Source organism: Halyomorpha halys, unplaced genomic scaffold (genome assembly GCF_000696795.3).
Source record: "Halyomorpha halys isolate HHAL.00 unplaced genomic scaffold, Hhal_1.1 Scaffold71.1, whole genome shotgun sequence".
Lineage (NCBI taxonomy): Eukaryota > Metazoa > Arthropoda > Insecta > Hemiptera > Pentatomidae > Halyomorpha > Halyomorpha halys.
The window spans coordinates 3171528-3195265 of record NW_027107476.1 but is presented as its reverse complement, the minus strand read 5'-3'; the positions used below and the strand labels follow the sequence as shown (position 1 = coordinate 3195265).

At 27.3% G+C, this 23738-nt stretch overlaps 3 protein-coding genes across 4 annotated transcripts in view; 1 reads left to right on the top strand and 2 right to left on the bottom strand.

Annotated features, from left to right (window-relative positions):
• The window catches only part of Gclc (glutamate--cysteine ligase), a 27696-nt gene extending 24929 nt beyond the window's left edge, over positions 1 to 2767 (bottom strand). The window contains exons 1-3 of the mRNA XM_014438893.2: positions 2524 to 2767; positions 1719 to 1828; positions 147 to 332 (exon numbers count right to left, since the gene is read on the bottom strand). Of these exons, the coding sequence (XP_014294379.1) occupies positions 147 to 332; positions 1719 to 1828; positions 2524 to 2673 (446 nt within the window). The 5' untranslated portion in view covers positions 2674 to 2767. The remainder of the gene's footprint in view (positions 1 to 146; positions 333 to 1718; positions 1829 to 2523) is intronic.
• A 549-nt stretch (positions 2768 to 3316) lies between these two features.
• On the top strand, positions 3317 to 13410 carry Gmer (GDP-L-fucose synthase-like protein). The gene is made up of 6 exons (XM_024359770.2): positions 3317 to 3830; positions 3916 to 4030; positions 6665 to 6793; positions 11333 to 11546; positions 11633 to 11761; positions 13106 to 13410. The coding sequence occupies exons 1-6, from the start codon at positions 3694 to 3696 to the stop codon at positions 13339 to 13341; spliced, it is 960 nt and encodes a 319-aa protein (XP_024215538.1). The 5' UTR covers positions 3317 to 3693; the 3' UTR covers positions 13342 to 13410.
• Positions 13411 to 14622: 1212 nt separating this feature from the next.
• Positions 14623 to 23738, bottom strand: part of LOC106692765 (serine protease inhibitor 88Ea) — a 38630-nt gene continuing 29514 nt past the window's right edge. For both annotated transcript variants that reach the window (XM_014438892.3, XM_067045827.1), the window contains exons 2-6: positions 21515 to 21797; positions 19742 to 20035; positions 19518 to 19653; positions 18071 to 18303; positions 14623 to 15650 (exon numbers count right to left, since the gene is read on the bottom strand). In XM_014438892.3, coding sequence (XP_014294378.1) covers positions 15360 to 15650; positions 18071 to 18303; positions 19518 to 19653; positions 19742 to 20035; positions 21515 to 21796 — 1236 coding nt within the window. In that variant the 5' untranslated portion in view covers position 21797 and the 3' untranslated portion in view covers positions 14623 to 15359. The remainder of the gene's footprint in view (positions 15651 to 18070; positions 18304 to 19517; positions 19654 to 19741; positions 20036 to 21514; positions 21798 to 23738) is intronic.

The following is a 23738-nucleotide window of genomic DNA, read 5'->3' as shown; positions in this document are numbered from 1 at the left end:
TGTATATGAATTAATTAACAGAATGATCAAAATTCAAACTTAAAAAAAAAAGATAGGAATAATTTTTAATTAATTTAGGAATGAATCTTTTTGGCATGAAAAAAAAAAAAAAAAAATGGAATAATAAAACAGATCATGATCAATACCTAGGGAAACTTGTAAGTGTAAGCAAACTTTCTCCTTCTTGAAGTAGTGCCTCTACCTCTTCTCTTCGAGCTCTCATATTGGCCTCAACAATATTTACGTGAGCTAAAAGTCCTCCATAAGGTTTTCCAGGAGTACCTTCAATCATGTAACCTGCATATTCTGGTCGCCAAAGTGACATTACATTTCTGGAATAAAAAGATCAAAATAGAAAAACCCAAACAAATTTTTTAAAAAAATAGTAAGTAGGATACCAATTATTAAGGTTAAAGCACCAAATCTTTTTTTTAAAATATTTTATAACTAAATTAATTTTTTGAATTTTTTCATTGTTAATTTCTGGAATGATAGATGCTTCGTTAATTTTTATAAAATATTTACTTAAATAATTTTATGGGCGTTGATGACCTCAGGGTTTTACGCCCTTAAGCCCCAGACAACAACAACAACTTAAATAATTTTATTTTCATTCATAATTTTGGACTTATCATTAACTATTTTTAAGTCACTCATTTCTATAATAGGCATTACATAAACATATTACATTTTATATAATATATTATTAAACCTTATATTGTATTATGTACAATGAATCAATTTACATATTACTACAATGTATTGCTATTAATAAAATTTATAGAATAGAATAAGAGAGAATAAGTAAGAATAGATGAAAATTGATGCATAATGCATAATATATTATAAGGTTGAATAATATAATATATACTACTTTAAAGTATTATTTTTTTTTTTAGAAAAATATGACTTGAAAATTAACAATCATGGTAAGAGGTAGTTTGTATTTCAAAATGCCTAAATGAAACTATTAAAATAAATATTTGATAAAAATTGGAAGAATTTATGAGCTTTTTTTTTTTTTTAATTTAAGCAACATGAACAACATATTAATTTAATGGACAGAGATCAGTTTCCTTAGCAATTACTCAAGTCCAGGTCTATGATAGTGTTCAAAGATTAATTATTTTTAAATCAAAAGTAATACAACACTGGTTCTAGGTCTTTCTTAATATTCTTAAGGCCACAGTAATTTAGTAATATTATCAGTACATTGCCACATAATGTCATTAAGGATATTATTCAGGGAATTAATTTGGTACTTTTCTTTAACAGTAAGTATTGAGATTATTATTATTTTTTTTCAATATAGGAAAATAAATAAAAATGTAGGTGTGTAAAAGAATGCATGTATGGAGATGTATAGTCATACATACTATTTTTTTTAAATACAAGGATACTTACTTTTTTTTTGTAAACTATGAATTTTATGTACAAGAGAAAAATAGAGTAATCAGAATTAACAAAAAGGAAATTACTGGATTAAGTCCAAAATTAATAAGTTTAATGACAACTACAGATGACAATATACTGCTTGCAGAGGCATTATTTAATAAATATTAGAATGATACAGAATCAGCATAAGATTACTATTTTTTTTATCAGAAATAACTTATCAAAACTTACTATGTAATGATATAACATTTCAATTTCCTGAGTAATTGTAAGAGGCATCACAAAATAAAAATACCAAATATTAAAACAACATAATTACTCACGCAGGATCTTTTATTTCCTTTTCCATCAATACAGGAAGGATTTCGTGGGCTCTAAGACTAAGAGTTGCCCTCTTTCGCTGTTCATCAAAATGAACCAGCATATATTCAACCTAATTAGTAACAAAAAATGAAAAACATTAGTATAGACATTAAATAATGAATAATATAAAGGGAAAACAAATCAGATAACTCTTATAACATTGTCAATTCGATAAAAGATGATTTTGAAATTATTCGATACCAATTATTAGACTGACTGAATTAAATTAAACAGTCAAAATATACTTGTCATCAAGAATTTTTTTAAATTATTGAAACTGACAGGACAATCGAACAAAAAAATAAAATAAAAGCATTCCCTTCTTTTTTTTTTAACTACTATAAATATGAAGAAAACAGTAACTGTCCTGAATATCATTCTGATTACTTAAAAATAAAATCCAAAATTGAAGTTACACAAGAGGCAATAAAAATTTATTGATATATATCTTCTCAAATAAGCAATAATCCTAAAAAACTCAACATACTCTAGTTAGAGGGAATATTAACTGACAAATTACTTAATTATGTTTCTTTCAAAATTAGATATATTTATAATCATTGCAGAATACTACAAAAAATTAGCTAGGAGTTCTAGCATAGAGGAATAAAAAACACCAAAAAAGAACAATCAATAATGATTTAATTAAATTTTATGAAAAACACATTAGATGGTATACAGAGAACCACAGCAACTATCCTTGACAACAATAATAAATAAATAAATAATAAAAATAAAAATAAAATAAAATATTAAAGTATTTACCTCATCACCCCATTTCAAGCCATCCCCTGTCCTGTTCTTGAGACTGTGATATATGTTAATAAACTGCTTGATACCCTCTCGCCTCACATGTTCGGCTAAATCCCGCGTTTCATCCCATGATAGAGGACTGCCTTCACTCAACAGACCCATCGCCCACGGTACCCAGTAACCTACTGGTCCTTTCCTAACCTACGTTTGCCTCTATCCTGCTACCATTTTATAACCTTGAAGCGCAAGGTTTGTTGACGCACTTCAATCGTCTAGGCTGGATCAAACTGTATTCCCATTTTTTTATAATTCTCCATACATCTTATCCATATTTAGTTTTATAACCTATATTTATTTATTTATATGAGAAAGCGTACTAAATATTCATCGAATTTGATTTTTACACAATGTACTAGTTACTGGATTCTTGTAAGTTTGTTTCTCAATTTTGTGAAATTAAGACTCGACATGAGTTGCGATTTATCGTAGATAACATAATCTATCGATAACGTGATGTGTTGTTTGGTATTAGATTAGGTGATTCTTGCTGTTTTGAGGTTCCTGAATAAACTCATTAAAAGACCACTCAAGTTGTTTCGTGTTTGTTTTTTTTTTACTTGTCAATAGCAACAGTGATAGTTCTGTTTTGTTTAACATTTTTGACCTAATTTATGTTACGTTTCAGTGTTTGTTCAGACCTTGATTAAATGCATCTTATATTACCTCAAGTTTCTGATATTCCCTAATCATAAGGTAATAGAAATTTAGTGTTGTTATCATTCTAGTTTGTTATAACTGTATTATCAGGGTCTTGGAATTGTTGAGTTTTAGTTTTTCAAGGTATTGGCTATCAGTATGAAGGCTAATATTGTTGCTGTTGTATTTGTTTTGAATTCTTGTTATTGAAAGACTGTAGTTACAACAATTATTTTTGTTTTGGCAATTTTATTTCTATATTATTTGGGTATTTCCAATTGTTAACTTAGTTTTTCGAGATTTAGAAAAGTTATGAATAGGTTATGAAGGCTAATAATATTACATTTCATTGCTAGAAAATAATTGTATGAGTCAATTAGTAACTGTGGGATCAACAGGTGTAATTTTTTTTATTGATTAAATCTTCATTTCGGTTCCCATGTATTGATGGATACAATTTTTTCTGATTTAGGGGTCTTTTGAATCATGAGTGGAGAAAAGAGGAAAATTTTGGTTACTGGTGGTAGTGGATTAGTTGGTAAAGCAATTCAAGCAGTAGTCAACAAAGATTCTAATGAACTAGAGGAATGGATCTTTCTCAGCAGCAAAGATGGTGATTTGAGGTATATCGATTCTTATTTTTTAGAATGCCTTTAATTAATATCTTTATATAAATATAATACTAACTCCTTTATTTCATTTTTAAAGCAAGTTTGACGAAACCATTAGGCTCTTTAAAAAATATTCTCCTACACATGTGATTCATCTTGCAGCTATGGTCGGCGGGCTGTTTCACAATATAGATCATAACTTGGATTTCTTTGTAAGTTAATTATCATATAGATCATTTGAAGAGAAGAAATCTTAGCTTTGAAGGTCTAGTATAAAATACCTTGAAACAAGTTGAATATAGCTAGGCAAACCTAATAGAGGTGTCCAAAACAGAATTAATAAAGATGACTACCTTGAAATAGGTGGTATTCAAATTTTAGTCAGTGACGTGCATCTTATAAAACTTTTAAATTTACTTTTTTATTATTGCCTATATCTTATTGGGTCTTTGGTGTTTTATAGAAATTAACTGATCTATATCAAAACCAACTACAAAAATTTACCTACCTTGAAATAGATTGTAATCTAATTAATGACAGCAATATGCCACATATAAAAATATTAAAATTAACGATGAATATCAGTAACATGCTCTTAGTGCTTATTTTGTACCAGAGTCTTTTAATTATTAACATTAACCACTTATAAGTTTTATTTTTGAAAATTGGTTATTTTTGAATTACTTGTGTGTTTAAACTTTTATCTTTATTTACTACAGTTCTCCATAATTTTGTCTTTTACTGATTCTATAAGTCAATTTACATACTTTTCTTTTTAAGTTTTATGTCATAATACCAGTTAATGGCTGATGATTTTTTGCATCATTATGTTTTAGGAAAATAATATTTTTCAATTTAAAAACTTTATTACTGGCCAACAAGTTTTAAAAATAATATTGTTCTATTTACTCCCAAGACCAATGTAAAATCTTATATGGACTCTATAAATTTAAGTTAATGCAATAAATTAAGAATGTTTGAAATGGAAATTTATAGGGTCATTAATTTTAATTAAAACTACTATGAATTGGCATACATTCATTAAATTTATGAATATTTATCCTTGCAAACTTATCTTAACTGCTGTTCTCATAAGCAGTAATCAGTTGCTAACCATAACTTTATCTAAATTACTTTCCTCTCTTCAAAGAATCTACAATAAAAAATATCGAAATATGATTCTGTAAATTTTATTGTTAGACCTTTAATTTGATAATTTACTTACTATTCACTGCACTCCTTTCAAATTCCATTAATGATATTACACAATTTGAATGAGAACATTATGTTTCGTACTATAGTCATATATTTTCTTCCTGTCCCTCTTACATGTTAACTACTTTACTATTATTGCAAAAATGGGGAAGAAATCAAATCTTAATTTTAAATGGGGTAGTGGCATTTAATTAAAAAAATCTTACTTTTAATGTTTTATTAAGACTTAAATTTTACCCAACCAAGAGTCATTTATCAGTTCAGATAAATGAACATGAATTGAAAGATTATTTTCATGTATTCTGTTCCTTACAGTTGGTATTATTTGTCAATGCTTTAAATTTCTAATTTTTTTGCTGAAATCTGTGTACATTCCATCTAGCTAAGACATGTCATTGATTTTGGAAGGACCCCATTGTATAAACCATAGATTAATATAGCAAAAAAAAAAAAACTGGCTTTCACATGTAATGTTACTTATCTTGATTGATAGTCAATTTTCTGTGTTCATTATTTACAGAAATAGACTTAATGAAACAATTGTAAAGAGCTTCCCCACTTCAGTGCTGAAATGTTCTGTAATTGTGCAATAATGAATACAGTTTTCCTCATTCAGTTTGTTACATAATTTTCTCTTCTTATTGCAGCAATGTAATGTATGTGGTATTTAAAAATGTGCTGAATTAGTTTGTAATAGAAAAATCTTTGCCTCAAAAATTTTTTTTTTATGTTACCCGGTTTGTTTTTCAACTAGTCATAATTTTGTCATTGTTTACTTTCATTTATAACATTGCAACATCATGCATGCCTATATTTTTAGGAAATATGGTAATATACTTTTATATTTTCATTGTTTATCATTGAAATTACTATTTTCAATTTAACACCATGACTTTGTAGATACATAGTATGACTATTTATAACTCTTTGTTGTGCAATATTGATTCAAAATTAAGAAGAAATAATGCCATTAATTTTACTCAAAATAATTATTTATGAAGAAAGTATCACTTACAATATCCCCCTAAAACTCTTTAAACACTAATAATATTGCTTTTAAATTCATTATGTTTTACAACTGTATTTATTTATACTTTTATGAATTTATGGCAGGCCATTTAGTTATCTTTACAGATTTTTTTAAACTTCTCTATTGTATGATACATTGAAAGATTTTATTTGAAAATGCTCGTGAAATTATAATGACAGTTATGAGTGTATTTGTTTATGCCTGCTATTGTGGAAAAAAAAAATAATTGAAAAACAATATCATGGTCTAATTTAATCTTCATTGAAGATTTATTTATTTGAATTAGTAAAAGAATTTACTATTTTTGTTGTGAGAAAGTACTAGAAAACAAGATGTTCTTTGGAAATAATAAAACATATGTCCCTGTTATGAAGAGATTAGACTGATTTAAACTATGTCCAATTCTGATCTTGATTTATGTAGAAATAATATCTTGATGTAATTTTATAAAAAAGAAAAATTTAATTTAAATAACATTTCTCATTTAAATCATGTATAAATACTTTGAATTATAATATTAAACACATTTAAATTTAATTAAAATTAAAATTGAACCTAGTTTTAAAAATATTAATGTTTATGTTTTATTAATATATTTTAGAGATCAAATATGTTAATCAATGACAATGTTCTACGAGCAAGTTTTGACTCTGGTGTTGTGAAAGTTGTATCCTGTTTGTCCACATGTATTTTTCCAGATAAGACGGAATATCCAATTGATGAAACAATGGTTGGTATGAAAGTATTCTGTTGTTTAATTTTTTTAATAATTACTGTTATTTATATTCAAATTTAATGTTGGCTCTTTGATTTGAATATAAATATTTATTTTTTATTTTGATATAATTACAAATATTTTAAACTAATCAATCAAGGAAATTAAATTTTATTGAAGCTAGATTGCAGTATAATTATTTATTATTTAATAATAAGTTCTGTATCCTGATAAATTAATTACAAAACATTTGTTCCAAAGTATAGTATTAAATTGCAGTGGTTTACTATTAAAGAAATACTTTTCGTTATAACAAATAATTACTTAATTCTATTTTTTAATTTAATTTTAATTAATAATTGATGATCCAATCATGTTATCTTTTTGCTGTATGGGACTGCTGAATAATTATCTGTTGGTGACATAAGCATCTGTTGATAGTGATTAGGCTGAGTGTTGAGTCATCATTAATAAGAATCCAGTCCACATAGCATACCTTCAGTTCCAGTTTTTGAATACCAATGATTAAATACATTTTCTTTTATACTACGATCATACGCGATACTTAAATTCTTTATTAATTTGCTGTCATTATGTTTATGTTAATTTTGAGTACTTGCTTAGCCATTATTTAAATTATTTATTTTTTCTTTATATTATTGATCAGTGGATTTAAAATTTAATTTTTCATTTCAACACTTCTTAGTTCTTGTTATTTTGGATAACATAAAATGAGTTGTAGAAAACTGGTTATTAACTAACATCTTGCTAACCCCTGCTTTATTGCCTTTTCACGTAAACTGAGGGTTTAATGTTGAATACCAGCCCATATATCATGTATATATCATGTTTATTTTGCTCTTAATTCTTTTTAAAAAATTGTTTTTTGTCTTTTAACAATTTTTTATTTCTTATATTTTCTATGTAATATTGATAATATTTTTTTTCAATCCATTGGATTGGTGTTAAATTTTTTTAGTAGTAGCTACAAATATTCCTAAAGCTACTTTTATTCATAACAACTTTTTGTGTTTAGTTTTGGGATAGTGAGTATAAACTGTTAAGATGAAGGATATAAACTGTGAGCTATTGATTTATTTTTTAGCAATTACTGTTTAAATGTGAGAAAATTTTACAATTATATTTTAAATATTGTCGGAATAGTCCCCAGAATGTTTCCTTAGATTAAGTAATTTTAGAAATAATTAAAAGTTATCAAAGAATAAAAGAAAAAAAAATTACTCATACCGATATAATTCATCATGGTTCCTTGTAGCTTTGCAAGTGTTTTACCTTCACTTTTATTTTAAAATAAGCAATTTGTAAACATAAAACTCAATTTCTGAAATAACACCACTTTTCTTCCAACCTTTTTTGGAAAGTTATGTTAGTAATTTCTATTGAGTATCTCTTCCTTTCAGTTCTTTAAATCGAGTTGTGTGAAACACAATGTTCCCCACAAAACCTGGGACGTCATGCTGTTTTAGAAGCTAATACCTGTTCTAACGAAGGAATTTCCTAGTTCATACTGATAACTTGGCCAGCCTAGCATAGTCATGCAGATTTGATATTGGTGGTCAAATTAACTAATTCAATTATTTATTTTACCAAATTAATAACTTTATCAATTCTACAGTTACTGTTATGTTAATGAACCTTTGTGGCATATAGGTTCAATTCATTTTTGTTCTTTTAATTTTACTTACATATAGAAAAATAGGAAGAGGAAGTATTGTAATAATTAAATATTTCAAATCTTATTTTTCAATTTAATTTGTAATCAAAGTGAGGTTGTTAGGTGAAAGTTATGATATTTCCACCACACCAGATTTTTAATGATAAGCTAGCAGATAACATGATTTTTTTGTAATAACACATTGAACTTATGTTAACTTTCATTATGTGAAATACCACAGTCAATGAAACATTCACTATTTCTATCCTACTTCTTCAAACATTTTTACTCAGTTTCTTTATTTTTATTATAGTTAATATATTAAAATGATTTTTTTTTAGCAAATTATAACATTAAAAGTATTTCTGAGCTCAGCTTCATAAATACATGAAGTTCATTTTTCATATAAGGTTTGACAAGATTTGACTGATGAAGAAATTTTGATGACCTATTTTCTGTCTTATTGAGAGTGATTTTCTTGGCTATTTCGACAGTCAAGAAAAGTGAAAGTTAGTTGAATATGATATTTATGGAGGAATTTATTCTTATTTAATTTGATGTAAATCTTAAATTTTTAATTTTCAAAATAATACGTTTTTTTGAGGGTTATATAAATCTTTTATATAATAATTTCTGAGAAATTAAAAAAAAAAAAAAATCTTAAAAGTGATTCCTTTGAAGACATTTTGCACTTATGTCCATTATCAAATTGATTCCTAGAATTATGAATTAAATTTATCAACAATCTTAACAGTATATATATTTTCTAAAAAAAATAACCAACTTTTTTTAAAAAAAAATATGTATAATAATAATTTATTTATTTTTGTGGCAATCCCCCATACAAATAGATTTAGAATGTAAAAAAGAAACAATAAGTATCACTGTAATTTAAACAAATATTTACATTATATATTATAATATCTATCTCATTAAGACATAATAATACAATATAACAATTTTTTTTTTCAATGTTTATATTTTATAATTGAGAGAAAGCTAATCTAAAAAACAAAAATTATTTATATGTGTATATATAGTTGACCGTAAAAATTTAAATTTAAACTTTAGGTTCAATCTTTCGCTTTGAACAGCCCTGATGAAGCCCTGCAAAATGGGGCGAAATGTCAGACATTAAAATAATTATAAACTATTTGTTCTTTTTTTTTTACCCCAACCCTGACTATCTTCTTATATTTAAAAATTATTTATAATTTTTTTATTTTTGTTTCGGCCAAGACTCCCATTGGACTCTTATACTGAATAATTTATAGTATACCTTGTGTTAATAAACATGTCAATTTATTTATAATTTGTATTTGCTGGAATATATATCCGCATCATGTTCTTTATTTAAAATCTTAAATGTTTGATATAATCGAGTTGATCATCTGTTTTGTGGTAAACTTAATTCTTTTATGCACACTATTTAATAATTTTAACAGTTTTTCATCACTATTATTTTGTTTATAATTAACATATTGTCAATATATTTTGCAACATATATTGATTTTTCTTCCATTTTTTAATTTGTTCTGATAAATTTTTTTAGTATAACAACCACTAAAGATTACTGAAAGTCCATTATTCACTAACAAACCATTTAACTGCTTGAACAGTTTTGAGATTGTGGATAAATATAATTTATCATTCTAGGAATTGATTTGAAAATGGGCATTAGTCCGAAACACCATCAAAGTAATCAATAAAGGTTGGTTGAAGTTTTAACAGACTTTTAATTTCCACTATACCATAAACTACTCAAAGTATCTTCATCATTACCATCATAATTTACAATCACAGTACAATATTTGCAAATCTGACTTGTTTGGTAATCTGACCTGCTTGATCACTGCAAAACAACTCACTATTGCATGCAAAGTAACATACAATATTCAATGAGCTGTACACTCTTTAATTTACAATCTTCAATGTACAAACATTCTTGTTAAACCTCTTATCCAGAGTTCCAGCTGTCTTCCAGCGCAGGTCCTCTTATTAGGACTCTGTAATTGATGTACGCTTGACCTTCTGCCCTTTTTCAAGCGTATTAAAACCTTTGAGCCATGAGAAATTTTGACCTGTTAAAGTTATCAACTTATTCTTGAAGTTGAGAAGTGTATGGGGGGGGGGGGAGTCATTTTTCTGTATCATGTTTGTAGATTACTGTTGAACAATCTCTATAGTGGTTATCCCATTTTCTTATCAAAGACGTTTAAGCAAATATAAATTTACTTTATTTTAACCTTAATTCCTTATTTTGCTTTCTGTAAACGGTATCATCAGCAGAATATTTTATTATCCAACAACTTTTTATTCACTCATTGAATGGATTATCAAGATCAGACTCTATTTTTAAGAGGTGCCTTTCATCAATCTTTCTTCCTGTTCTTAGAAGTTTTTTATTTTTAGGGAATAGAGTAGCTTAGTGAGTAAGGTACTATACTCCCATTTTCTGACCTTGAGTTTAAGTCCAGCTGTGGCAGATAATTTATTATTTTAAATTAGCTGTTGGTACCCAGCCACTGTAAAGTGGGTGCTCTTAGTTGAGAGAAAAATCTTATTGTTGAACATGATTTTAAGAAATCACATCCTTTCATAACCATTAGTCCAGAAACAACATGTACCTTACCAAGCACTGAACTCGACTCTCCATTTGTTTTGGTAAAGTTTTTTTTTTTAGTTGTTAATTATTTCCTATTCTCTTTTTTGATTTAAACTTTGAAAATGTTATTAGTGAAGTTAAAAACTTCATTTTTGTTATGTGTGCAGATTAAAATTAATTTTTATTTATTTATCACCTTCTATTTATATCATAAAATATTTCATTTATTGTAATAAAATGTATCATCATTATTGTTAATACAGTAAAATTTTAGGTGCATAATGGTCCCCCTCATCCTTCAAATTTTGGCTATAGCTATGCTAAAAGGATGCTTGATGTTTTGAATAGGGGATATTATGAACAACATAAGTGCAAGTATACCTCAATTATACCGTGTAATGTTTTTGGACCTTATGATAACTTTGATCTCCATAATAGTCATGTTATTCCTGGCCTTATAAGAAAACTGCATAATGTTATAAATCATGGTAAACTAGTACTATTTGCTTATTAATTCATATATATTTTTGGTTGGCTGGGATAACCAAGTTAAATAATTTATATTGGTTTGCAGGAGGTAGTGAATTCACTGTAATGGGTTCTGGTAAACCATTGAGGCAGTTTATATACTCTTTGGATCTCGCAAAGCTCATTATTTTAGTCTTGAGAGAGTACCATGATGTGGAACCAATTATATTATCAGGTAAATTTGATGAAAAAGTTTACTAATTTTCCCTGATTCATATCTCCAAACTGTCCCAAGAATTCATCAATCCTAAAAATTGAATTTAGGTCAGGATTGCATGTCTTAAAAAAATGTATTCTACCACACTATATCTTGTTTTGTTTCATTCCATGTATTGCAATCACTTGCAAGGATTATAGTTGAAAAAAATATTCATATTCTATAAAATGCTTGGAAAACTGAGATTTTGTATGGTGCTTCATATTATGGTTCTGAATTAAATTTCTAGTTCTCATTGACTGTACATTTATTATGGTCTAGGGTTATAAAAAATAATTGTTTCTATTCCTTGTTCACAAAAAAAAAAAATTAATTTTTTAGTAAAATCAGGAAAATTTTAGGAAATGTACACACTAAACACTTTTAGTCAGTTGACCATTTAGTCTCATTCTGATTAGAGGGCAATTTTGTATTCCTTGCTCCTTCCCAAACTGCAATCATTTCTGTATAGGTGAAACCAACAACCACCTCAGATCCCGCATTTCTCAATACAAATTATCCATAACTTTTAACAATCCAACTGCCTTCAGATTTAATCATTCGTGCCCTAAAATGGACATAAGAGTTAATTTATTCTCATCTTTACCTTTTACTGATCCCACTAGCTTCTTTCTACATTATATTTCTATGTACTTTGTAATACTCCTTTGCTTATCATGCTTACTTTGTATCACACATCTTCATTTAAATTTTCATAAATAGTTGGGAACTATTCTTGTTTTCATCATGACCGCAGCCTGATCTCCTTTAAATAAGGCAAAATAATAATTATAATGTAGTTAGAAGGTGATTTTCATATATCCCTATGTTGCTTTCACTTATTCAGGACTCAATTGGTATTTGACAGACTTTTTAGTTTGAAGGGAATTGGTTTGCCCATCAGACTTTTTTTTTTTTTAATTGGCACAGAAACACTGCGGACAATAAGGCTTATCATGCTACAGACTATTTAATCGGCTGACTAAAAAGTCTATAGCATATACTCTATTTATATTCTTCGTGGTAATCGAGTAACAGACTTAAGAAAAATGTTAATCTGTAGTTTATATTGACATTCTATGTCTTTTTGCAAAATGCATAATATATTTATTAGTTGAAATGGAATGTGTGTAACTAGTAGGATTTGTTTTCTTGTTGTATTTCCTTCTTTGTTGTCTAACACAATGATATACCTTCATTGTTAATTAATATGTATATATTTTTTTTATAAATAGTAAATGAAGTTGTGCTAACAATTTTATATTTATGTAACTTGAAATTTTAGCAATATTTAGTTGTTATAGATATTTTTGTTTGTTTTAGTTGATGAAAAAGATGAAATATCAATAGCAGATAGTGCTAAGGCAATAGCAAGGGGATTTGATTTCAGTGGAGAAATCGTGTTTGATACATCAAAAGCTGATGGGCAGTTTAAGAAAACTGCCTCCAATGCAAAACTCAGAAAACTTTTTCCTAATTTCCAGTTCACACCGTTTGAAGTTGCCATAAAAGATACTGTTGAATGGTTTAAATCTAATCAGGATATTGCAAGGCTGTGATTTTTATTGTTTTATTTATTGTTATATATAAAAGAAAATTTTGAAGAAATAAATAAATTATTTATCCTATTATTATATTTTGATTGATAGACCCTTTTTGCATTTATTTCTGCCTTTGGTCTCACTTAAACCTTTTCTAAGGTGATCCTGATGTTAGACATTTTTACTTAGCAAAATATACATTTGCTGCCATCATTTGTACACATAAATATGTTTAGACAAATTCTGTCAGTTAGTTGGTTGTTTTTATGTTTTAAGTGCAAAACACCAGATCATTAGCACCTGGTTTATGATATAATATTGCATGGCACAGCCCAAAAAAAAAAGTTTTTCATTAATCTGATAAATTTTGTGATCATCATACCCATCTCTTTCAATAGAGGTACGAGTACTGTTGGTTTAAGTAGGGCCCTACCACAAAGATTCCCTTTTTCTGCTTTATTGTTTATTTCATTTTCGCTTACACCGATATATCCTGCTATGTATATGAAATAAATTGATTTTCCATCATCACTCTTAGACTTTACTTATTTCCAAAATTCCTGGATGATCAGCATACATGTTTGATGTTAGTTCCTTTAAAGCCTACTTTCCTTTATGAATTTAGATAGTCATACATGTGTTTGAGGTTGTATATAAGTCCAGGTAGATATTAGTGTAAGTTAGCAATCGAACCAATAATGTGTGTGTGAAAACAAATTGTACATACATATCTGATTGATCATTTAATTGTTTTCTTCAGCCCTCAAAAAATATTTTTAAAAGTGAAAGATTAATCGTAATTGTTATTTACATGTACTATACGTGTCAATGATAAAAATTGGTAATCAAAAAAAATATTTGAGTATGTGATGAACTTTCCCGTTTGATGCCCTGATGAAGACCTGCAGTGTGGCCCAAAACATCAGCATTCAATAAATAGTTTATAATATTTTTTATGTTATTCTTGGCCACCACCTAGACCAGCTCTCGAGTTTCTATTTATGAAATATTATTGTATATTTATCTTTTTTTTCTTTTTCAACTTTGGAGTTGGATGAAGCTTGAATTGTGTAAATCGAAGTTTTAACTCCGGCTAGATTTTTAATCAAAAAATATTTAATTAATGAAAATCAATGACTGAATCGTCCATCTTGTGGGCACATTTCTATTGCTGCTAATAAGAACTGATTTGTGGCCTAATGGACAAGTAGATCTAGGTGTATTTCTTTTTATTCGCACATTGATAGAAAATTATCATAATAAACCTAAAGTTGAAGAGAAAAAAATGCTAGTATCAAGTAGGTTTTATGGTTCTTTTATTTATCTTCTTGAATACATAAATAAAAGAAGGTAAATAAAAATTAATATAATAACTTATTGCTTCACTTATCAATTAAAAATGTGTTATTGCAAGAAATTTAGACTAGCTAAGAACAGACATACTAAAAACATACATACTAAAGTACACTTAAAAAGTATTTACACTTTTACATTATTTATCAGTAAATAATCGTTACAGAACATAAATAAATTTCTGTAACCTTTCATAATTGATACATTAAGATTTGGAAAATTTATTATAACAATGTAAGTATAATTTAGTTATCTTAATCTTTGAAATTATAAACACCAGGTTATTTAATTTTTTCAACTTTCATTTCCTGGTATAATACATAAAAAACATTCCTCTAGATTAATGTAAAATTCTATAGTATATACTTTAGTGTACATAGTACTCATTATTTATAAAACTTATTCCTAGGCATAGTATATACATATATTACAAAGGTAAAGTAAAAAATTACTTTATTTATAGTAGTAAAGATGTTTCAGAAAACATAATAAAATTTACGTTTCTAGTTCTGAAATTTGAAACTTTTATCAAACCGAAAATACTTTTAAGAAGCGATTGATTCTTTTCATTTAGTTTCTTCATCTATTAAAGAAACTTGAGATAAAGTGGTACCTTAGCTTATCTCTTATACATTGACATTGCAAATATAAATCATATTTACAGTACATCAGAAATATATGATTTATGATGGAGGAGGTTTATAGTAAATGCCAGTAAACAGTAGGGTGCTGGTCTTCTTGTCAAATAAGATGTATACAAAAGGATGATTGCAGATAAACTTGGCTGGGTCAAGTGGACGTGACGACCTGAAGTTGAAAATGGCAGTGGCAGCGCTCGCTGTTGTACCTTCTTCGTCTAAAGTTATCTTAGCTTTGTGCACTATGTCATCCAGCTTCAGTTCAGGGTGTCCAGTCAATCCAGATAGATCTGCAGAGCTTGTAAATAGTTCTCCAATGTCCATAGAATTGAGAATCTACAACATTAAGAAAATATATATATGTAAATTAATATGCTAAAAATATTAATAACAACTGGAGCCAATAAACATTAAATTATTTATTTGAGCTGACACCTGTACAGCTAGCCCAGGATTAATCCAAATGACTACAGAGTTTTATGTCATCATAAGTTAAGATTAAGAATCTATAATTCCTAGTATATTCCTCCCCTTTTCCTGTCTAGGACCACTATTGCAACTAAGATATTGGAAATTTACATCTCACTTTCATTACTCACCAACGACTTGTTCTTAAAAGAGTTATAGTATTCCTCTCTACACTTAATTACATTTTTTTTTTTTTTTTTATTGCATTTGTGATTTTACTTTTTTTGTAGATCTTTTAAGATCATTACATGTCATATCACCCTGGTCACATGACACCAATACCTTCAGCTTTAGGCACAATTAATTCTATTGCTACCCTGATAACAGCTGCAAAATGTTTTCGTCCAATCATTTATAGTTTTGTTAAATTAATTTAAGTTTTTAATATGTCTCCCAAATACATTAATTGCTGTATTACCTCTTGAAATTTCTTTCTAATGGTGAGTTTATTATGTTATTACCTTAGCAATATGAAAGTGTTTAGGATAGGAACATTGCTCAACAAGGAAAAATGGCTACCCCTTATATGTTTATCCTAACAACAATAAAAGTTCAAAAAAATTAACATAATTATTTACCTTGACAATGTGGTAAATTTCCACTAACTTTACAAAAAATATAATTGAGGGTTTTCTCTGTTAGGAAAATTAATTGAAAAGTTGTAATTTTCCTAAAAGAGAGAATCTTTAATTATATTTTCCATAAAGTTTGGAAATGTACTTAGCACCACTGTGAAGTAAGCCATCAATATGCCTTTTAGATTGATGCATTAATTTTGTTTTTTAGTAATTACTACCAAAATCCTATTGTTGATTTTTTCGGTATTATTAAGATATCACTGCTCAAGTGAAGATATTTTATAAAACATTAGTACTCATCATCTTTTGAGTTATAAAAATATTCTCCTATCATGCTATAGTACTTAATATCATACTACTTAAACATGTTAAAAAGCCACATATTTTTAAAAAATTTATATAGTAGCTTAAATATTGAGGAGTGCTTAAAAACAAATTTGAACATTTTTTCATCTCTAAGACTCTAGATATTGTAGTTTTTGAATAACATAATAATTTCTTAAATTTCTAAAAAATTATATTTGTATCTATACGAGAAGAAGATGGTTGGGGGGTGCAGTCAAAATAATTTGTTTAGTCGTGCCAACGTTATGGCCAGAATTTCTAGACTTCATCAGGGCTGTTAGCTCGAAACCTTACCGCCAAGTGATTATTTGTATTTCTGTATTATTTTATATTTGTATCCTTTTATTTTTTGAGGTGATTATGGTAAGTTGATATCAGTATTAATCTTTATTGAAATTGTCAATTAAAAAGTATTTTTAATTCAATAGAAACTTTATTAAAATAATTTTGATTGTTTTCTCAATTTGAATGAAACCCACACTGATATTTTAAATATCCAGAAACTTTCTGATAAGTAATTGGAAAACTGTACACATAAAAGATAAATATTAATCAATTTCAATGATAATAAATTATAATTTTAATTTATTTTTTGTTTGCTGTCATTATATAAATTTTCAAAGCAACCAATGAATCATGATCAAAATTATTAAACATTAACAACATTAAATATTATTAAATTTTTAAAACTTAAATTTTTTTTCATGGGGTTTAGTGCATGTATATCAGAAAACATACTATCATTTGTATGTGGTTACTATGTAAAAGAAAGCATAATTTTAAAAAAAAATTTGTATTTAATAGCGAAATCATCAACTTAAAGTAAATAATTAAATTTAATCTTATAATTTATTTAAGATTAAATATTAGTATTTTTAAAATTTATTTATTGTATTATATGTATTATATTAACTTGAAAAGTTTCCCAGTTTTTTTTTTAATATTTAACCAAACTTTTAAAATTTCACGCTTAGTAATGATAAACTGCTAATGGTAATTAGGATAAATAATTTAATTTTTTTTGTATTGAACAATGATTGGTGACCAAGTGAAAAATTATGATTGCTCTTTAAAAACACTGCTTCAACCAATAATGATGGTGAAATCTTTTTTTTAAATAATCATATAAAAGGTTATATTGGGCCGTCGGTAGCTCAGTGGTTAAGACACAGTCTTACCAATTTAATGTCTATTGGTGGTGCCAGTTCAAATCTGGCGTGGGGTGTTTTTCATTGAGTGGCGGTCCAACAAAATGAAAAACTTTGACCCCTACCATGGTTAGGTAGTATAGGACTACAATGGGAGTCTTGGCCAAAAAAAAAAAAAAAAAGGTATATTTTGATTAAAATATCTAGTTTTACTTACAGGTAAAAGTTGTAGCTCTTGTTCAATAGAAAATTTGGGAATCGATACTTCTACAGGCCTTTGCATCATCTCTTCATTGATCATCTTGTTCAAGTCTGGATGTGTTTTTAATCTCCTGAGAATGTTAGTAACACCATTGGGGCTTGCAAAAGGTGGCAGAAGGATGATTAGGCTAATTTCATCTCCCTTGTATGGTAGTTCAAGAACATGAGCATTCAGCTTTTCAGATACCACTGAAATTCACAAAAAATAAACTTTTTAGGAAAAGTAATCTTTAGAAAAACATTAGTTTTAGTCATAACCACACTTGTTATTTAATTTTAAATCAATAATATCTATAATATATAATTAAATCAAATATATCTGATAAGAAGTCACAGTCATTAAAGCAAATCAATCATTGAAACAGATGCAGTTATTTAGATAATTGACAAAGGGTTATGAATGATCAAGCCTTTTTTCTAAATAATACCATTGTTATAATTATCTTAAAACAGTTAGAAATAAAGTATACAGTACTTGTTAAAGTTAAAGTTTCAAATTCTTATTAATGATAAATTACATTACTTATAAATATCGAACTGTTGAGCAATCTGTTTTGAAACTTGATGAATATTCATACTTGAATTTGGTATTGAATTCTGTTTAAATGACTGTAGGGTTGCCTGCATTCCTCACCAAGGAGGTTCTTATATAAACTATTCATCACAATACTTGGTTTGAGGATAATATTTTTCCATTATCTGTAAGCATAAGCCTTACATAGAAGTAAAAGTGAATGATGAAGTAAAATATAATACAATCTTGTATTACTTGAAGGATATCACCTCCGTCATTACAATGACTTTCCAATTAATCGCTTTCATTCTTAATTTGCCCAAATCCCCCAATTCTATTGGTTATTTTTTTTTTTATATTCTTCCATCTGGGCATTTCCGGCTTATGTGGTAGTTCTCCTACAAGTCACTAACCTTTTCTAGCCTGGGTAGACTAATAATTTGTAGGCCCACTACAAATTATTAGTTTCAAAATGATACTGCTTCTGACACATTTCTAATGTGTCGCCTTGACACTCCCAACCACAGTCTCATTTCTGTTTGTTATAACATATTTAATAACAAAGTTATTAAATGGTTCAGTAATTTTTAACTAGTAGTTCACATTTCTAGTTAATTATGTCTATAGACCATAATATCCTTCACTCTTGATTTTGGGTGAATTTAAAGTTATTCAAGAGACCTTTTTTTAGTATTTTGATTTATACATAGAAATGTAATTTTAAAAAATATATTATTATAGACATATTTTTCCATTGAAAGTATTTTATCAAAATGCTTAATGGATCTAATTTAATTATCTGAATATCATGTTAAACTATTCCATATTTAACAAATCAGCAATTCATCTAAAAGTAGTAATTATTTTATAATTTATTTTTTAAACTCACAGTGGTTGAATGTAGATTTCTGCTTCATCATCATTACAAAAGCATTCTGTGAATTAGAAATATAGAAAAGTTCTTTACTGGTAGATTCTGGCTGAAATTTGCTCTTCCACCATCCTTTAAAGTAAGCAGCATTGGCCTATGAAAAGATTTTAAATAAAATAAGGTATAAACAGAAAGAAAAAAAAATACGGTATTTCTAGGTCAAATAATTTAATGGTACTAACCAAAACAAGCTGAGTAGCCTCATTAACTTGCTCTGGACTTAAAAGATTCTTTATTTGATCTTTGGTTTTTTCGGCAACCCAGTCGTTAATCATCTTCAAAGCAGCTTTTGGATCGCCAGCAAAATCAGTATTAACTATCTCTTCCTTGAATAAATCTAGCATACATTGACGAACTGTCAACTTGTTTGAGACGAATAAACGATTCGCACTCAATAGTTCAAATTCAGATGAACCATTGTTTGGTGCCCTTAAACGTTTCTGCAGAGCATAAGCCTTCATTGTGCTATCTTTACTCTAAAAATAAATAAAATAAATTTGAGATACTGCTAACTAATATGCTCTATATTAAATTAATAATGTAGACTAAATAAACCCTTGACTAAATGACAGCACAAGAATTTATCTGACATTTAATGAAATTGCCCTGAATATTATAAATACTACTCTATTTTTAAAATGATACATAAAAAAGACAATATAAATGATAGAATACACTTTACTGTATGTAAAGAATTTATTTATTGAACATATCTATACTTCATCTTTTTTTTGTGAATTTTAGGAGCTCTCTAATCTATTTAAAACTTTTCATTCTCTATAATGAATCAGCCTTCTAACTCAATCATTTAATGTCACCCCTATATCAGGGATTAGGATTTAATAATTATTTTTCCTATAAATAAAATAGACAAGCTTTGAATTTTTAACATAATCTTCAATTTTTTTTTTTTTTTTTCAAAATAATAAAAAGTCTTGTATGGTATAAATTTACAGAAAATTTCATGCTGGAGTGGATTAGCTTCTGGTTTTAAAAAGTAAGAATAATTAACAAACTGGTAGTAAAAAAAAACAAACTGAAAAGTTTAAAGTCTTCGCTGATTATATAACTTTAAAGTTATATATTTACTTGAAGATAAAATGTAATGGAAGATTTTTTAAAGAGTATAAATGTGCTCTTTACATTCAATAGTTCCTGAGATACAGTTTTTCAAAAACCAATTTTTCTTCAAAATAATGAGAAATCGACATTGTGTGAATTTATTTAGTCAAACATGGAAACTGATAAAAAAATCTGAAGCTTTATTAAGGTTTCATTTTTAGCAAATTTATGCTACTTTAAAAAAGGTTTTATTATGTTTTAAATAGCTTTAATAATAATGAGCTATGAGTGAAAAAATATTTTTCTTTTTAATTTTTTAATCACCGTTTTGTTATTTATTCTTATTTTTTTAAACTAATGACAATCATTTTCAGCATGATTTTTTTTTTTTTGTAAATTAATACCATACTAAATTTTTTATGAGTTAAACTGGTTTTTTATGCTAGATTTTAACCATGTCAATAAAATACCAACAGAGAACAAACAAATTTAAACTCCATCTTTGCAAGCATTAGTTCCACTTTACACTTTTTTTTTCTTTTCTATTTTAATTGAATCAACTCAACAGAATAAACCATAAAGATAAAGGTTCAAATGTTATGCAAAATATTGTGTCAAAAATTGGTATTTCGAGGTTAAAATCCATTTTTGTTTTGAAACACAGAATATTTATTTATTTCCAAGATGCTATTTGTAAAAGATAATTTTTGTTTTTTGTAGACATGTATTAAGATTAAGTAATAGGCATATCTGCATACTCAGAATTCATTAGTCTTTATAAATTTATTTATTTAACTAAATGCAAAACAAGGCAAAGAAATAATTTAAGTGTAAAGAAAAAATAATATTCAATGCGGTTAATAAGCATAAAGTTTAATAATGAGTAATAATACCTGTGAAGGCGGGATGTAAAGTGCCTTTTTCAACACTTGTTCAGTGTGATTATTAGCGGTGAAGTAAGCCAAGATGAGAGCATTGTAGACACTGAATGGTGAGAAGAGGATATTTTCTGATGGAGTAACATTGTTTGCTATATTGAGCATATTTAGTGAAAACAGCTGTTGTCCTTTGTAGAGAATGGGCCATGCTGGGTCAATTAGTTTACTATCCTCTGAAGTAAGGCATTGGCCAAGTACCGCTGTCGGTACTAAGAACAGTAGTAACAACATTTTCATCCTTTGAACAAAAAAAAAAAAAATCAAAACCATGTTTCGACTTAACTAATGCAGAAACTAATATGGTAGAACAATTTGTTACTGAAATTTTTAATTTAATAATAAAACTACATACCAATGTTTAGGTTATCATTACTAAGACAGGTTAAATTGTAAATGCTTATTTAGTGAGAAAATTAAATGTAATATTTTATGAATTTACAAATATTTAATATAAAAATAATATTAAATTAATTAGAAAATAATATTAACCAAATCAAATAATTTATTTCAGAACAGATATGAGTCCTTAATGTCTGATATAATAATAATTAAACCACTATTTTTTCGATGAATACATTATAGTTTTCTGCTATCAATGCTATAAAGATAACAATAAAGAAAACAATGCTTGTGAAATAATAATTATGTTATGAAGCATATCCTTTTTTCACTTCAAAATGTTTTCATGGAAATATAATGAAAACAAAACAAATCTACCCTCCTTAAAGCTTTAAAAGTAAGCCATTCCTAAACATTTATTTCAAATGAACAATCAAAATTTTTAATATTTGTTACATTTGTTTGTGTATAATAAAATTTTGTTTCAATTTTAACTAATTAGACCCCATATAAAACAGTTTTACTATGACCCATTATAAATAAGAAATAAAAACTATATAACATATTGTTGTTTACATCAATGGTAGCAGTGGCATGGTAATCTTTACTCTTGAACCATCGATGACTAACAAACAAAATCAACAGATAAGTACTGTAGTGTAAGCTGTGAATTATCACCAACATGAGTTGAATTAATCAAAGTTTCAATTTTGTTTTCATATCTTTGGGACTTTAGTTTTCTTTAGTATTCAAATCCATTAATAACATTATTTAATTAGTAAAAAATATATATTTTGATTCCATTCCCATTTCTTAGTTATATCAACAGAAAATTTATGATTAATAAAACTTAAATAATTTTAATCATAGCATTGAAAATAAATCGAAGGTTAAATAAATAAATATTATGTTGATAGTGAGAAGAGGAAGATGAAAAAAGGAAAGAGAGATAGGGTGATTTAAATTTTATGGATTTCCCACTAGCAATTTAATACAACACAAATTTTATATGATAATACAATACATAAAAAAAAAAATTGTTATTTCAGTAGAAATAATTGAATTGGTCAAAATTAACTTTGAATTTGTAAATTCACAAAATGGATCATGGACATTCACATCCCCTGATCATGCCTAATTCTGATGTTTAACATTCTACAAGGGCTGGAAAATCTCTCCTAAAGACCTTCTTATATATTAATCTGTTCCATTGTAAATTTGTTTTCTATGACGGTGCCCGTTACTTTTTGTTTTAAGAGAGTAGCTATTCAGTTACCCAATGATGCCAAGTTATGTTTACAAAGTTGCTGTAGTGTCACTGATTTCACTTGAAACTTTATTTATATTATCTGGTTTGTTAAATACAGTGGATTATAAAACAATTAGGGCAATCTTTGATTGTCAGGAATCAGGATTTAATAACTGAGTTCTATTTCACTTAGTAAGTATTCTGCCTCCTTAGGATCTGGAATATAAAAATTAAAACTGAGTCGGAAGTCCGGTTTTCCAGTTGGGTATGAAAAAAAAAAAAAAAAAAAAAAAAGTGTACTACTACAATTCAAAGATTAGATAAGGTTATGTTAATTAGGTAAGGAAGGGGGTAAACCTACAGGATTGGGATTTTCATAGTAAGTATTAAGGGGTCTCACAGTAAAAGTTTGCTCAGGGCCTCCAGTTTGTTGCGGCCAGGTCCCAAATTACACCTCAATGCACTACAACTTAGTAAGGGGAAAACATGGGCACAGGTAGAGGGGAGCAACAGTTCCCCCCTACATTTTGGGGACCCAAAAAAAAAAAGAATGAAAATAGTGAACTTATTCGGTTCAAGACTTCTTACTGG

What these genes read in the sequence shown, in the direction of transcription:
- Gmer (XM_024359770.2), top strand. Translation starts at nt 3,694, where the DNA reads ATGAGTGGAGAAAAGAGGAAAATTTTGGTTACTGGTGGTAGTGGATTA. An exon ending in ATCCAATTGATGAAACAATG is followed by an intron (nt 6,794 to 11,332) that starts GTTGGTATGAAA and finishes GTAAAATTTTAG; the next exon opens with GTGCATAATGGTCCCCCTCA. An exon ending in GGAACCAATTATATTATCAG is followed by an intron (nt 11,762 to 13,105) that starts GTAAATTTGATG and finishes TGTTTGTTTTAG; the next exon opens with TTGATGAAAAAGATGAAATA.